This window comes from Dromaius novaehollandiae, chromosome 18, assembly GCF_036370855.1.
Source record: "Dromaius novaehollandiae isolate bDroNov1 chromosome 18, bDroNov1.hap1, whole genome shotgun sequence".
Classification (NCBI taxonomy): domain Eukaryota; kingdom Metazoa; phylum Chordata; class Aves; order Casuariiformes; family Dromaiidae; genus Dromaius; species Dromaius novaehollandiae.
The window spans coordinates 13,685,066-13,702,375 of NC_088115.1; the positions used below are offsets into that span (position 1 = coordinate 13,685,066).

At 48.1% G+C, this 17,310-nt stretch overlaps 1 protein-coding gene across 2 annotated transcripts in view; it reads right to left on the bottom strand.

Moving 5' to 3' along the window:
- Positions 1–17,310, bottom strand: part of RGS9 (regulator of G protein signaling 9) — a 32,421-nt gene extending 15,111 nt beyond the window's left edge. For both annotated transcript variants that reach the window (XM_064522767.1, XM_064522768.1), the window contains exons 1-9: positions 17,116–17,310; positions 10,579–10,675; positions 7,776–7,826; positions 7,498–7,604; positions 6,645–6,696; positions 5,552–5,610; positions 5,098–5,174; positions 3,208–3,289; positions 2,544–2,606 (exon numbers count right to left, since the gene is read on the bottom strand). In XM_064522767.1, the coding sequence (XP_064378837.1) occupies positions 2,544–2,606; positions 3,208–3,289; positions 5,098–5,174; positions 5,552–5,610; positions 6,645–6,696; positions 7,498–7,604; positions 7,776–7,826; positions 10,579–10,675; positions 17,116–17,178 (651 nt within the window). In that variant the 5' untranslated portion in view covers positions 17,179–17,310. The remainder of the gene's footprint in view (positions 1–2,543; positions 2,607–3,207; positions 3,290–5,097; positions 5,175–5,551; positions 5,611–6,644; positions 6,697–7,497; positions 7,605–7,775; positions 7,827–10,578; positions 10,676–17,115) is intronic.

Sequence of the window (17,310 nt, forward strand, 5' to 3'; positions counted from 1 at the left end):
CTTTCCCTACACACAGCCAGCCCGGAGACCAAGGCACCAGAGGCAAACTTTGAATCTACTGTTAGACCATCTGAAGATGCATCTCTGCAATGCTGTTTCTACCCCAAGAGTGGAAAATCAGGTTTGTAACATGTCCATATGCTCAGTTTCTTTCAAATTGCTGGTTCTCCCCCATCCTGTTTATTGTTTCTGATCCTGTTGTTTGAAACAACAGGACTGATGTAGCAGAAGTTAGGTGTTTATTAGGCAGCTGAACCGACAGAGACACATGATATTAAAGGCCAGCAATGACTATAACAATCTGAGGCTAATTTGCTGCATACAAGAAGCCAGGGCATTTCATCTAACAGTCCTTGGATCCAGTGCAGTAATTTTGGCTAAGCTGAAGCACCATTTAGCAAGACTTTCTGGTTACAGAGGACTGCAAAAGCAAGTGTGTACCTGCAGGCAAGTCACTGGGCTCTGGCAGTTGCCTGGTAACTCGTGTGCAGTGATACTTGATTGGGAGCCTGAGAAGTGGGTAACAAAGGACTAAAGCATCCCCTAATTAGCTGTTCAATGGACAACTGCTTTACCTTATTCTTCCTGTGCAGCTACAACTCTTAGCTCATTATAGTCTTGAAGGATATCCATGGGTCAATAATAAAAGCTACCTTCAAAGGAGTTCAGTGTTTGGCTGAGCACCTGTTTATCCCCAGAGGATTCTATCCCTTAGGGAAGGAGCAGCCCCGCAAAGGGGTCTGAGGCAAGTGAAGATGATGTTCATGCCAATATCAGCTTCAAAGAAGTCATTTTGATATCTGAAATAAATTATCACTAGGAATATTTTCTTTTTCTGCTGTCAAGATAAAGGAAAACTAATTGGCCAGCAAAGTCAAGCTAGATTGAGCGGGAACAAAGCCACAAATCAAATGAGCTGGATTCATGCACTCATTTTCTGCTCCCACTGTTTCACCCACGTCAGCGCCAGAGGCTGGGCCTACAGAAAACATCAGTAAAGCTCCACACTGTCCTCAGCAAGGGGGTAAGATATGGCCAGTAAAGCACAACCCAGCTCAGCATTCACTGATGGAGCTTGGACCATCCTTTCTGCTCAAAAAGGCTGTTGAGCCACAGGTGTTTGAGAGCAGCCTGCAGGAAAGGGAAAGCTGCTAGTTCAATGGTGGGTAAGTCTGGCCTTTCAGCTGTTCTCGTGCACTGTCAAACGTTCTTTCAAAAGCAAAAAGAGGAGCAAGAACCACCTTCCCTTTCCAGCTCAATCTCCACAGAGGAGACATGGCTCAGAGACCAGCTTAAAGCAGAACGGCAGTGAAGTCACCCCAAGCTTGGTGTCCTTTGGCTCAGGCCCGCAGTACTCCTTGGGATCTCCATTTAAGTGCGAAGCGTAGAAGGCCGTGTCTTTCATGTCCAGGGTGGGAACTGAACTGAGATCCACCAGCCCACTTCACCTGCGCTACCAAGCAGCTGTCAGAGGGCTAGGGGCTTTCAGAAAGTTTGCAAACCTAAAATCTCCTTCCATATCAGCTGTAAAACTGGGGGCAAGAACAAGAAGTCAGGCTACTCTTTCAATTCCTGTTTCTCTCCTCCACTCCTTTTCCTCTCCAGTGGCGGCGGGGGGAGAGGAGAGGGGAAGCATTCCAGCAGCTGCCAGTTACAGCATAAAAAAAATAAAATATGCCCCCAATCCTAACATTTTGCTCATTTTTAGTCTCTATGGCAACAGAACACAGTTGGCCAAAGCAATTATCCTGCCTCTGGCTGTTGAAATGTTTAAAGACTGTTACGAAAATGAGAAGTCGTGAGAATATGGCGAGTTTGATCACAGTAACATTTGCATTTAAATGCTGAGACACACTTTGACTTCACTTCCAAACGAACGTCATGAAGTGCATAAAGACAGGATCACTTAAAAGGGCTGATGAAGAAAGGGAAGGTTGGCTCCAGTTCTTCAGCCACTGACTGCATTGGTTGTACTGTGGACTCTGAATTGGTCCCGCTCAATTTTCACAGTCTCAGGTCATTAATGCTGTTTCTTCAGGGCCTTCCTACACAATATACGTTCTTAGGCAACATATTTTGTCTCTAATGCACCACCCCAACTTCTTCCTGCTCATTCCCCCTCTGGAGGTCTTTTTTTTTAAACCTGGATCTTTCCTCTGATCCTTTATACCCCACAACCCCACATAGAGTTCATTCAGCACTAATAAAAAAAAAAAAAAAGCATCAACGAGCAGCTGGAAGTAGAAAATTCCTTACTTCAGTTTCACCAGCGGAGAAAGCATGTCCTGTAATTACACACACTAACTGAAACAGCAAGAGAGCTGATAAAATATCTTAAAGCCAAAAGAAGTTGCCAAACACTATTTTGCAGGCCACACCCCTGGACAACGAGACAGCTTCGACTTCTGGCCCATTCGGCTGTCACAGCTGAGCTGACTTGCTCAGCCTGCAATGCCCAAAAAACCACAGCCTCAGGGGCATTATCTGGGTCCTCCCAAGTAAATTCAGTAGATATGACAGAAATGCTGTCTCACCTGGTTTACCTTATTTTCATTAGGATCTGTTACTCGATCTAATCCATACTCTAGGACATCTTGCATGCCGGGCTGTTATAAACAAGAAACATCAACAGCTTTGTAACTCATTTGTTTTAAAGTCAGTGGGACACACTCCAGCGTGAGGAGAACTCCAAACCCAGAAGGGTTCTCCCTCGTCATTCTCCGCTGCCACCTTGCACAGGATACTCAGTTAAGGCCTCTGATGAGGAGTGGGACCGGGGAGCATCGCTCCTCAGGACAGTCTGAAAGCAGGCTGCGACCAGCACGGCTTCGCCCAGGAACCATGCGGAGGGCAGCCGCCCAGTCGTGGCTCTCAGCCAGCAGTGCCCCAGGGGAGCTCTCCTCCCAGTCGCTGGGAAACGTTCTCCTCCTCGGAGCATAGATGCTGCGGCTGAACCTCCCTCCCTTGCGTTTTTGAGGGCAATCAAGGAGAAACGTGGGGTGGATTCAGGATTCCTTTTGCCTCCCAGTCCGTGACTGGGAGAGCCAATGAAGCTGCAGCATGTCTCCCTCTGTCTATACCTACAGCCTCCCCCCAAACCTCCTTTGCATTACTGCCACCAAGAGCCAGCTTGTCTGTCAGCCCCGCGGCCTGGCTGGGAGAGCACCATTTAGATACTAATGCCATAAACAGTCACCTTCTACTTACAGGGGTTCGATTCACGAGCCAGTAGGCTCTCTCCTGGCAATCCAGGGCATACCTGTCCGCCTTCTTCCGTTCCTTCCCTGCCCTGCAAAGCCAAGAACAGGATTTAGTTCCAGCAGGAGTATTAATGAATTTTCTCTCCCCAAACCAGCGAGATGACAAAGGTGGCACACCCCCAGCCTCCCCTGCCGCATGGATCCCACCCAGGCTGATTGCATGGCATCCTCACATGGACTGCTGCTCCTGACCACATCTTACCCTGCCCAATTCTAGACTCCAAATCATGCTCCTCACATGGCCACACATGACTGCTGCTCCCTCCCCCCTCTTAGTTTTTTGAGAAATCATCTTCTTCCTGAGCTCAGCTGGGAGCAGACACATCCTCTTTTGATTAGACAGACGGCCCTTTGGTGGAGTTTTACGCTAACAACCAGTTACTTGGGGTCGGTCTGGCTGCCTCATGTTTACTGGTCTCAGATGTTGCTGGACAGTGTCTGGGGACTTCCACGCAGTTATGTCCTATACATGTCTCATCCTTGTCTCTCAGCACTGGGTGGCATTTCCTCACACAAACGATCTGCAAATGGTGCCAAGAATGTTCTCAGGCACTAAAACTCAATCATCTCTACTATATATAGAACAGGCACTAGCATGGTTTGGGCCTGACCAACTAATTCTTTCCCAGGCAACTCCTGGGCACAATCTGGGACTTAGCCTGGGCAAGGGAGCATTCCCAAAAGGCTGTTCAAATGTGGCCACCCTGCTGTGGTTTAACAGCACGGATGCAGGCTGTTCTGCAACAGTCAACCTCAACATTATTAAAGTCTCAGACAGGTTTAATCTACTATTTTAGAGATAGTCTTATCTAACTTTAAAACTGTATTTGGCATCTCTTAGCCTAAGTCTAACCTCAGTTTACAAAAAACAGTCTCATGTTTAATGAGAAAATTATCTGATGAACTGTATTCTGACCCAGTGGCTACAATCCCAGGGAAGATAAACAGCCCTTGAACAGCAGAAGCAACACGTGCCATGCTGGAAAGTAGAAAAGGTAAACGGAATCCACAAAAGTGGAAAAGATCTTATCTCCAGAACAGTAATCCCATCTCATATCCACTAACTTCCCTGGGAATCTGAAGCATTCAGTTCTTAAGATTAAGACATTTTGGCAGGGTGCCCAAGTACGTATTTCAAAGTTTTCTCCAGAAGTCTGCTGGGAACATTTACGTACTGCTTCTTAATTCCGATCTGAAGTTCTGCTATCAGATACGGGCAAACAGTAACTGAACTGGACTGATAACAGTTCCTAAGTCCAGGCGCCTGATTCACAAATGCTCACAGGCAAGCCTGGCATTACAGCCAAAAGAGACTGTACCTAATGAGGACTTCTACATTGCAGCATCAGACCCCGGCTTCTTGAGGGAGCCGCATCGGTTGCAAAATCCAGCCCTCCCTCTATACACTTACACATGTGCAAAAACCATTTGCAGAGGCACAAGCATGTGTCAGCAGGAAAGGCACCCACCCCTGCCCACGCTCTCGCTTTGACAGACCACACCGACACCACATCTTTGGTGGACAAACGCCAGGCAGCGAGAGAAAAGCAGGTGCAGCAAAACCTCACCGTCGCCTGCAAGCAGGCATCCAGTCATTTGCAAACAGCTACATTTCTTCATTCATGAGGTGTGAACAAAATGTCTCTCCTAAGCTGAGAAACCTCAAGCTGATATGAAAAATCAGGTTTGTTTTACAATTCCGAGGGGCATTTGCAAGTTATTTTAAAACTGCAATTTATGTTTTTAAACTGTAATTTAACTGCAGACCAAGACGGCAAAGCTTTGCCTCCTCATACCCTCCCCAATGACACAAATAACAGAACCCGAGTCGACTCACTTATACTGCTCTTTGGCCTGCATAATAACAAAATCCCACTTGTAGTTTATTTTTTTATTGAGCATGTTGTAATGTTCCTGGAATAAAAATAAAGAAGCAGTTAGTACAAAAATTCTGGACAAGGCACACTCATCCTAGGGCTTTCTTGACTCTCCACAGTTCGACTAGGTTAGGCTGGCAGCTGAGCCAGGAAATCCAGTTTGTTCTGAGCATAATTTATATGAATTACAGCATTTCAAAAGTACCCCTGCTGAAATTACCATTACCTTCAGAATATTTTTCCCACGCCAGCCACTTTTTCACTTTTACAGTTTTGGCCTTTGAGGCCACTGGAGTAACATTTCATGCAATTGAAAAGAGGCAATTTTTTTGCCGCACTCCAGCTATAGGAACAGACGGCCAAAGCTACAACAAACCTGGGGCTTGCAATAGAACAAGTACAACATCTCCTTACCTTTTCATATTCTTCTAAAAACCCCTTCCTCTTAATGTTCTTCTTTGCTAGGTAAATTGCTAGATGGGGAGAAGCAAATAAGCAGTAATATACCCTTAGACCAACATATCCACATCGAGTGGATAAACTGCCCACACAAACACAGGTATCTTTGGAGCTCGTGCTTGAGAAGATATCTTAATAGCCAATCTCACAAAAAGCTCACTGGAGAAAGATGAACTGGAGATGAATGCAGATTGGAGCAGCCACGCTCCAGCGCTCTGGAACACGGCACAACAAGCAATACGTGCCTTATCCCAGCAGTTACTCCTCCTCTGGGAACTGAGCCAGGGTTTCAAGGATCAGAGAATACTGGGCCAAATCTTTAAGATGTTGAAGTTTTCAGTGTTCTTCCTACAAGCTTTCCAAGTCCAGACCAATGTCTTGTTCCAAGTTTTATTCAAAATGTTCCAGTCTAGAAGTGGGGTTTTTTTCAGAAGATCTACAACATGATGTAGATAAAAGCCACATAGGACAATCTTGGCATAAACAAACCAGTCTGAACTGCACAGCAGAGCCCACAGGAGCAAGTCAAGCTGTTTGGCCCAAGTTTCACAACCAGCCCTATTATAAAAGGCACTACAATGGCAGCAAAAGATCAATACAGAAGAGCTGTCAAGAGGTATTGCAGCAACCACAAATTGTTTAAAGAAAGAACCATCTCTAAATGCAGGGCTTGATCCAAAGCTACAGGGAGACAGTCTTTGGCCAAGATCCAGGAATACACTTAACTACTCAGGGAAATCTAAGCTTGTGTTTAAAGTCTTCCCTACTCAGCAGAGCACTTTAGATGTGTTCCAGTCTGATGGGTCTTGGTAGAAGACAGAAATTTAAGCACTTTATCTAATCAGGGCCATGATAAGGCAGTCACATCCAGAGTGCTCCTTCAATTCTGCATTACTCACAAAATAACATGAAAGAAAATGCAAGGGGCTGGTCACTACATGCAGACACACAACAGAAAGACATGAACAGCAAACATGGTGCAGGACTGTATGCACAAAGACACAGGACTGAGCTGCCCCTCCTAAACAAATATAACGCTATCACTTACCATAGTCTGTGTCATCAGCAGGCCAGCTCTGTGCAGGCCAGAAATAGGGAGTCTGCAAAAAACAAACCCTTGGTTAGTGCACAGTAGCCTTGAACTCATGCCTAGAGGCACCCACAGTGGAGGGAGAGGAACCCTTTTCTCTCCGCCGTACTCAGAACCTCAACTCCCTGGCTGCGTGTAAGCACACACAGTGGTACAGTTAGGCCAGCTGTAGCAGGAGAAGAGGGTTCATCAGACCGCTAATGTCAAATCCACTTCTGCTTTGCGATCTGTTAAGATGGCCAGCCCTTCGCTACTGCCTGAGCATTTAGACTGAGATGCTGGAGCCTAATTTAGCAGCACAGGGGAACCAGACTCCTCATTTGAAGTACCTGTGAGTGTATCCTAATTTCTCATAATAAGGGAAACAGTCCATCCATGAACTTGATCATAACCCATTACTGTGCCTTCTATGTATTCATTATTCAGTTTCCCCAGAGAGTACTAGTTATTACCTAAATATTACCCAGACATCACCTATTACTAGGATTTCATTTGATACTTTAAGACCTGGAGGGAAAAAACACATTTAGAATAAAGAACAGTATTTTACAGTTGAATAAGAACACTAATTTAGTTAAAGGAAGTATCATAGCTTGCTTGTAAGCTGTGATCCAATACATAAAACTGGTGTCAGAGTGGGAAAATTGGCCTCAGGCTTCTCCGTGGACCCCTCTTTTTCCTTCCTTCTGTATGCTGAATGATAAGCACAGCCACATAGCCCGGTCTCGTGACTCCAGCTCCTGGGGAACTGCCTGCTTTTCAAACTAGCTCTGAACTCCCAATCAACATCTTTAGATAAGGTGCAACTCACTTGGAACCTGTACAGGCTGCTGTCCGTTTTAAGGGTGAGATTCTTTGGCTCCTGCAGAGGGTAGATGTATCCGTATTTGACAAACAAGTCTCCCAGGTGTAGTGCCTCTGGAAATGGAGAAGGCAGATGCTTTGATTGCACAGAAACACCGCAGTGGAATTCAGAAGTGAGCTACTACTCAGGACAGAAGAATACATCTAAGGGGTTTTGTCTATGGAGATCTTAAAGTTTTACAAGCACAAAGCTGAAAAGGCATCCCTGTCTACATTTCTACCCACCTTCTTCAGTGATCTGCAAACGCTGTAGAATCCACTGCAGTATATCATTACCTGTAAAGCAAAGAAACTATCAGGCACTTGTAGTCAGAAGTGTGCAATGCATGGGCCAAAATGAGACTTCTCCAGTCCTTACCCCTAACACTGCTCTGGAGCCTACCAAATGCACGGATCCCTTGTTCCATACATGCCCTCAAATGCATCATGCAAGAGAAGCAGAGACAAACCACACTGCCGTTCTCCCACCAGCCATGCTGTCCTTCAGATGTTTCTCCTGACTAAACAGCGATCAGCTTTTGATCGGGAGAGGGAGTGCGACGAAGGCAATCAACTCAGGATAGTATGTTGTGCGCATGCAGAAGACCCACATGTGGCCTGAGCATCACTTAAACCTTCTTGATTGGCTTAGAAAGGACTTAAGCAACGCAACAGCTCACACTCCCAGGGAGGATATCGTGCCCTTGTTTTGCACCATCGTATCTGGAAAGAAGCACTGCAAAGTATCTCCAGATTCACAGAGCATGGTGCTATCTCAGCTTTAGAAAGAGACCAGTGACAGATCTTCTCTAGTCCTTTAAGAGACACTAATTTCAGCATAGAAGCAACATCCAAGTCTTAGAGCCAAGTTGTGGTGGTAACAGGACATACTGAGAGGAAACAAGACTTCTGCATTCACAAACATTTCATCTCTCCCAGTTCATTTGTTGGGATGTGCCCAGTCATACTCACAGTCAGCATAAACTTCCAACAGTCTTCTAATCTGCATCCCAGAATGTAGTACTGTGAACCTCCTTCCATTTAAACAGGGCCAGGCACAAATGCACTCAGTCCCACATCAATACCAACAGCCCCTTCCTTCAAATGTCCCCTACAACTGCAAATTGAAATGATGACCTTTCTTGACATTGGAGTGATGACAGCCTTCTAATGGGGCTCAGAGCTTTTATCCTACTGCCTGTTTCCTGAAATAGATTAAATTAAAGGATTATCTCATCACTCATTTCTAGACAGCTCTCTTTGTAAGCATTTGCCTTAAAAGGTGCACATTAAACATGGATAGTTATTTGCCTTTTCAGTTGTAATTCCACTGGCATGGAATTTACCTAGCTATCTTCCTGAATTTGAAGAGCTGAGTCCTCTTCAGTGGATTAGCATCTACTGATTGATTTGCTCTAATGTCTTCACAGTTCCCTCATTAAACATGAATCAGTCTCTTCTGCAACACCTAGAAGCCAATCAGTGTATATACAGCTTGGGTAGCACTGAAAATATCGTCGTCTAGAAAGTGGTAATGACTGACAGGGAAGGAGACCATAACTCAGACGCTTGTCAGAAGCCGACTTGAATTTATGACCTATGCAAGAGGGAACTCTAGCAATTCTGGTTAAGGAACCAGAACGAAGCAGAGAGCACGCAAAGAGGATGAGCACTCGCAGGCATCTTCCCTCCACATCATCTATCTACCAGCTTTCAGGAAGTGGTATTTTATAGCGCTCAGACGTCAAGAGAAGTGCTTGTTCCCACTTCATTTAATCTAGTTGGCACGTTATCTTCAGTATAGGGGAAACTTCTCTGTAGCACTGCCTTAGCTATTCAACAGGAAATGGAGGAGGCAAGGCCAGATCCTTTGCAGATGCAAAGTGCCACACCAGTTTCAGCTACACAACAGCTACCTAAGCCACTATACAGTTTGGACTGCAACATATAGAATGTGCTCCTGAGAATGAGTTTCAGACATCATCCGAGTTTGCCTTACCATCACACCACCTCATACTGTGTCCATGGGCAAGTAACTGAATCTTAGTGCCTTTGCTGCCACATATTAAAAAAAAAAAAAAAAAAAAAAAAAAAAAAAAAAAAAAGAAACACCCAGAGCAAACAATACACAGGGCCTACAGGGCTTTGCAAATACCATGGGGAGGAATTAATCTATTTGGCCAAGTTTTTCTCCTTAGTTGCCTGGAGCAAGTTCACTGGATTCAGCAGGAGTTTTTGTTCTGAATTTCAAAGTACTGCAGAAAGCCCAAAGCAAGATAACACTTTGGTACAGTTTGTGTGACGGATCCTTCATTGTAAATATTCACAAGAGCTTAGGTGAAGGTCTGGAGAGCTGGGAAACAGAAGTGCCAACAGTGCATTGCTAGTGCCCCGTGAAAGGGACTAACAGGCACAAAGGAAGACTGCGATAGGAGCTGCCTCTAACACTAGAGATGACACATCACAGCACAGCTACCCGTCTGTTTTCTCCTCAGCCTGTTTGAAGGAGGAAAAGCTGTCATTAAGAGGCAGAGAAGTGGGTTGAATATTTTGTTTCTTTCTTGCGAATTGAAGAAAAATGATTATTACCAGAAAATGTTAAAAGGGAGACTAATTGCTTGTTGTTCATTTCTGAAGCACCATACTTCAGTTTGATTCCATTCTGCCTACTTTAACTGGATTTTAATATTTATCCCGATTTGTGATCCAGCACCAGGAGGAATATAACAGGCTCGGAAATTGAAGCTTCTGTTCACCTGTATTCTAAGGCAAAGCAAGGCCAACTGAGTTAAATTCATGTGAGACAGCTGTAAGTGCATGATTAGCATTCCTCGTGTCTCTTCCACACACAACTAGGAGTGCAATGAAACACAAATGAGAATGAGCTTAAGGGAGCAGGTATGTTTCAAAGGATATACTGCAGACAGTCCCTGGGAACAGGGGCTCCGGCATGCATCCAGGCAGTGCCAACACAAGGGTGGCCATGAGGTCCACAATTTTTCTTTGAAGAACTTCCTTGGCTAGTCTCTCCCCCAGGATAAGCTCTTACCTGTCACGGCATGTGGGATGTTTGTGATCATCACCCTCTGAGTGTGCATCTTGACGCCTGTGTCTGGATTCTGCATTTCCATCATAAGCGTCTCGATCTGCAAAGCATGACAGGGATGGGCTGTGTTACAGCAGCGAGCACGGGCAGGGGGGACCCCCCAGGGCCACAGCAGCTCTGGGCAGCCTCACAGAAGGGACCGCAGAGGAGCAGCACAGGGATGGACGCAATGACCACAGTCCTCCCCAAACCTCCCCCTTTCCATTGGGGACGCTGCTTCAAGACCACGTCAACCTTCGCACTGACTCAGTGTCACTCCCTCCTGCAGTCCACAGGAGACACATATACCACTCCACGAGAACTGAGCTAGGAAAACAAAAATCCTAGCTCCTTTTCCAGGCATAGCACTGTGATGGTTTTGCCTTACTGAATGATCTCTCTGCTACCTGTAAATGCTCCTTCTCTGGCTCAGTGGGCTGCTTGCTGGGGCACTTAAAAAGAAAAATGGGAACAAGAAGTCTGGAAAGCTGCTTCTATTGCTAAAATACCCCATCTGTGCACAGAATCAGAGATATTGCACCATGCACCAAGAAAGTCAACAACAGTTTGGCTGGAGACCAAACAGTAAAGGTTCTGTCTCTGACCTGCAGATAATAACCAGATGGGATTTTGAAAAGCGACAGGAAGAGCACGCGACTCTGCTCCTGGGCTGTGCAAGAAGCACAGACCCCAGGGAGGAGAGAACGACCCATCCTTTGGGAGAGCACAGGTGCCATCTGACCAAGTCTTTGAACAGCAGGCCAAGGACTGGTTACAGACGGGACCAGAATTTACATGTGGGAAAGCACACGTGCTTTTTGTCTATGGAGATTTCTTATATGCTCATCTGGGTACCATGAGAGCACTGGTTTTGTGGAAGATGCTCTTCCTTGTGTTCTGCTTCTACGTTGTTCAAATCGTTCCAACAGGACCAATTTTGTCTCTCTGCACATCCATTTCAGGAGAAGATGCAGCTTTTTAACCAGGATCAGTGGATTTAATGAATGTGACTTGATGACACTCATGCATAATGAAGGATAGTGTTTTCACAGGCACCACAGTGACTTTTGTCCTAAGTCTTGCCAAGTTCAATGAGGATTTAAGCTTGTAGTGACAGGATACACTCTGGGCTTGACAGTAAAAATGGATTTTCAACTGTTTTTAAAGCTAGTGTCAAACTAAGACTAAAACAGAGGAGTTTGTTAAAATTTTATATAAATATTTGTATTTATGTAAATGTATTCATACAAGATATCATAAAATAACAAAATGAGACCCAAAGCAGTGGAATATGAAGGGGTTTTTTTAGTCTTTTTAACTGAACCCCAAATTTACTGAGCCATGACACCAAAAGCAGGTCAGAAGGACTCATCCCAGCGCCCTTACCCAGGCAAAACCCTGCCCACTTCAGTGACAGCACCATCTTTGCCAGATCCAGCACAGTCAAAACCAACCACTAAAAAGTGACAAGCCAGGCACCATAAGTCATCACCAAGTTACTTTTAGCTACCTTCTGTGTTTTAAGACTTGAAGGTTCAGATTTCCAAGGCAGTTTCCATAAGACTGCAGGCAAGGACATGACTATTTTCATAGAGGAGAGCTGAGAGATCCGTGAGGTCCCTCAAAGATCGAAGTTGGAAGACCACCTCCCTCCTCCCGTTCCCCAGCTCTGCACAGCCCAGGGAACTGAGGGCTCTGTAATCACCTGGCCCCAATTCCAGCCGCTGCAAGTTCAGGGTCAGGTGTGGAGAGGTGCCGGTGCAGCTGTGTGGCACGAGGAGAGGCAGGATGCTCCAGCAGTCAGAGCACTGAATTAGGAAACCCAGATTCAGTTCCCTGTTCCCCTGTATGCAAATATGGGTAATCTTGGGGAATCACTCTGTCTGTAACTCAGCAGTTCCTTACCAGGGATGCTGGCAGGACTAATACAGCAGTGCCGATTGCCTCCATGCTGCAGTGATGGGGGCAGCACCTGGCCACACACCTCTAATGACGGACAGGCCCCACCGGCTCAAGCAGCATGTTCCCCGCACGTCGTACAGCACACTCTGCTCCAAGCCTTCGTGCCTGGAGCATAGGAACAGGGCAGCCGTTCACTCCTCGCTGGATTCAGGAGACAGGTCTTTACCAGTCGAGAGCAAGCAAGCGATTCAGAAACCCACTCGAGCCTCCCAGCACAGGATGTTCTCTCTTCTAATGAGCGAGGAGCTCCAGACATTTGTTGCTTTTGTATCCTGCTGGGCTCCCTCACATCATTTAAAAAACAACTTCTATTAAAAGGAACAAGTGAGAAGAACAGGGCGCTACCGTTGGGTGGTGCCTGCTGCTCTGGCGGCAAAGCATGCACTTTCCTGATCAAAACTCAGCATGGCTCCTCCTCGTCTCCCCAGGGAATGGTCTGCTCATTACACACCACTGGAGATCAGGAATCGCTATCAGCACCGGCCTGCCAGCAGCGGGCCAGAAGGGCTGGTTGAAACAGTGAGAACATCTGCTTGCTTTGCTACGGGCTCTAGCACATTTTGTCGTATTTTTGGCCAGGGAAGCACTGTCTGGTTTGACTTTATATAGCTAGAAGCCACTTCCTGCCTTTGGTTGGTAGGTGGAGACGCACGCAGAGGTAAACACCAGTGGGAGAAGAGCTAAAGGAGACAGACTGTGGGGCAAGCTCATCTTAAGCACAGAGCCGTCATAAGGCATAAACCCCACTGAGGTCTCCTTTCAAACCAACCTGAATCTCTACACAGAAATGACTTCACCCAGAAAGCCACAGAGAAGACGACAGGAAAACTGTCCCCTGTCTGACTGCAAGAAGTCACCGAGTTCATTAAGTGCAAAACACAACTAAACTCACAAATCATAGGAAAAAAGCATCAGCTTTACAGCAGCATGTGGGAACCCTGGGGATGGTCAGGGTCTTCTGCGCGAAGCGCTTATCGGCAGATGCTTCAGCGACTGACAAGGGACCGCCACAGTTCTGGGGGAGGCAGATCCAACACAAACCCTTTCCCGCAGGTGGAAATAGCATGGACAGATCATTGCTGATGGATCACTCGGGTGAGTTACCCTGGGTGCGTTTCCCATGCCTGTCTCTCCCGGCTTTGCCCTTTGAGTACCAGCTCCCCAGAGCCAGGGCATCTTCAGCACAGGGCATCGGTGGCTGGGTGCTGAGAGTTCAACATGCGACAACAAAATACCTCAGAGGTGAGAGGTTCAAACCCCTCTCAGCACGAACCCAGACAGAGGTATCCTTGCTTAAGATATAAGAAAGACAAATTCTCCAAGCAGGCCCCAGCCTACAGAGCAGCCACTCCTGGTGCTAAAAATCAAACAGCTACTGCTTTCTCTATCATAAATATTCACCCAGACACTGCTAGTGACATTCAGAACATTTCACACTTTGTGAGGTGTTTTACAGAGGCACGTATCCCTGGGTTATCCACTTCAGAGACAGGGAAAGTGAGGACAGGAAGGGAGGAGGCTAGACTTGGCCTAAAACTACAGTTCTTTGTGATACACAGTCACGAGTACTAGTTTCTTGTCCCTGAGATCCCTTGGAGAGAGCATAGGAAACCTGGAAGAGAATTTAGCTGCCTTCCTTCACGCTCCCCTCCCCATTGCCAGCACAGCCTCGGTCCACGTGCTCACCCTGCCACAAGGAAGGGACAAAACACGCAAGGGATCAAACAAGCCAAGGGGCCGGCAGAGGCTTCCTCCAAGGAGCTGTCACGGTGAAGCCCAGCTCCAGCAATGTACGTGGCCTCAAATAAACGGACAGCAATCTACTAAATAGCTCCTTCCAACAAAAACACAAACCAACCCCCAATACACTTCTACAAGTGTCCACGGATGTGGGCAAGCAACTGCTGGAGAGCCTAAACCAGGAGAATTCAAACCAAGATGCTGCTAGGGTTAACGAGCCACGCTGCAGATCCGAGACCCGGTACTTCCCCAGCTACAACGCTGCATCAGGAGGAGTCAACCTGGACGTCAGAGACCCGAGTAAGAGGGAGGCAGAGGAAAAAGGCAAGCGGCATCCATCAACCTACCCACGAGGTATGAGTCACGATGCAGCTCATGTAGCACAGCGAGGAATAATACACAGCCCACCAGCCGCCTGAGAGCACAACCCTGCAAAGTGCTGCTTGATGCTTTGCCAGCTGCTGCCTAATGGAGGCCAGATTCCTGCTGGTGGAGTAGGCAGACACCAAGAGGTTGGTCTGATTCAGATCTCCTGAGCATCTGGCCCGAAATGCGTGTTTGGGAGGCTCCCTCCCTGCCCTGACAGACTTTCCGACCAACATTCTTTCCTCCGAAGCAGTTTAGGAGGGAAATGAATAAATAAATAAAACAAGCCAAGCATTTTTAATGCGAATTTTCATGGCCTGGCCCGTGTTTGCCTGGCTGCCCTGCCCAAGGGCTGAAACATAACATAGGACACATGTGCAAGGTCAGAAGGGGGATCAGGGGAACAGCAAAGCTCAGCCCTCACCACAACTACTGTTTCTGGTCTTCTGCAAAGTCCCACAAGTTTCTTTTGCTTCAGCTCTCAGCAGCACTGTACCCACTGCTGGGCCTAAAGCCCCTGCCCCAGACTGGGGCACAAGGCAGGAACCACAGGATGGTGTCACCAGCCGTGAGGACCAAGCTCTACGGCCAGCCCAAGTCGGGCAGAGCAGCCTCACTGCAAGTACAAGGCACCGTCCACCCCCTGAAGCAAACAGTTTCCTTCTCCCCCTGTTCTGATGGCAGGGCTGCCGCAGTCACAAGCGGCCTGCTGAAGAACCAGCGTACAGAGGAGTGGCCTAGCTCCAAGCAGCAGCACAACGGGACCAGCAGCCTCACGGCACCTGCAGGGAGTCCCTTGGTTACAGCATGTGTGTCAGCTGGTGGCAAGGCTTGAGCACAGAATTAAGCAATTAACAAAGCTGCTCTCTAGGATTTCAGCTCCTTGAGGATCTAATCCTGCAAGGTGCTAAGTGGATATGTGTCAAGCATCCTCAGCGGCCACCACCACCAACTGCTAAAGCTGCTTGGTACTTCAAGGGTGTGCTCTGCTCTCAGAGGACATGGCCATCAGCACACAGACCACATCAACTTAACAGCCAAGGCTCCACCCAGGCCTGCCCCACTGTCTGGAAAAAACAGAGGAGGAAGGAATGTGGAGGTGAGAGCCGAAACCTTTCTACTGACCATCACAGGAGGTTCCTTTCCCAGTGCTAAACAGGTCTTAGACATGCAAAGCGCTGTAACTACTCAAATCCTCACCGCTCACAATGCAAGTTGCGTATTCTCCATAACAATCCACTGTTTTAACAGATCTTCCCACCTGAGGAACTCAGAGCACTTTGAAAAGGCTGTTATACTCCCACGGAGCAGCTAAAGCACAGCTGCTGGAGGTTGTCTTCTCAACGCACACGGTTTCTCCTCTGCACCCCCACGTGCAATGCCATGGAGGATTACTCAGTGCAGAATTTGGCCCAGCATATTTCCTTTGGCAGGGCTTCCCAGACAAATTTACCTAGAAAGGCACAGCACCAAAGAAAATATCCTCTTTATTTCCTCCAGTGGGAAAAGTAGCAGTGCTTTTAGTGCCAAGCACATACTTTGGGACTGAACAGCCTCAAACTTTTCCCCTTTTTCACCCGTAATCCTCCTGCCTTCTTAGGCTGTGGGCACTGCATGAGCACTAACTACAACTCAGACAGGAACCGGACGGCTGTACTTGTCACTGGAAATCCAGCTAATTCCACTCAACAAGATAAGCCGCAGGCAGGAAGAGTAGGTGGGAGAAACGCTAGCTTAACACTATGCTGTTTAAAAAAGAAATCTCTGCAGATATCAGTTATGCTAAAACCAGCTACATTTTTGAATGAACGCTACAGAAAAAAACCTAAAGGCGTTACAAAACTACGCATCCTATCCAAGGAGCGTGGGCACACATCTTCCCACTCCCTCAACTGTTTCTGGTCACAAACACTCATCTCTGCAAGGGGGGAAAGAAGCAGAGAGCAGACAGCTGGCCACGACGCCTCCTCCGAAAGCGAGCCTCGGCCGGGGGCACCAGCCTCCGCGGCCCCCAGTGAACGGGGGCCTAACACAGCAGGTGATGTTTTTCCTCCTGGTTTATGACACCATTTTTAGAGCCTTTGGGGAAAAAGAGGGGAGAGGAAGGAAACTTGTCAGGAGAACAACTGAGCGGAGACTAAGCTGTGAGAACAGACAAACCGGTGTTTGCTTCACACCGCCCCGCAGCCCCCATCCCTCGCCCCAGCGGGGCTCCACCGAGGGCACGCGGCCACCGACCGGGTCACGGCACCCGAACCGCGGGGCCGGCGCTGCTGCCCCCCGCGGCCCCAGGGCAGGCGGCGGCCGGGGCGCCCCACGGCCACGGCCCAGCGCCCGGAGCGGCCCTGCCCCGGGCATCGCCCCCGGCCAGGCGGGGCGTCAACGCCCGGCGCGGTGCGGCTGCCCCCCGGGGCGGCGCGGCTCGGCCCTCACCTTTTTCAGGAACGCCATGCGCGGGCGGTGGCGCTGCCCCTGGTCCAGCCGCGCGACCGTCATGGTGCCGGGCCGGGCCGCCGAACCGGGCGGGCGGGAGGAGCGGCGGCGGCCGAGCTCACCTGGCTGCGGACACCCGCCGCGGCCGACTCCTGTCCCCGCCGGAGGCGTCGCCGGCGCCGCGCGCCGTAGCCA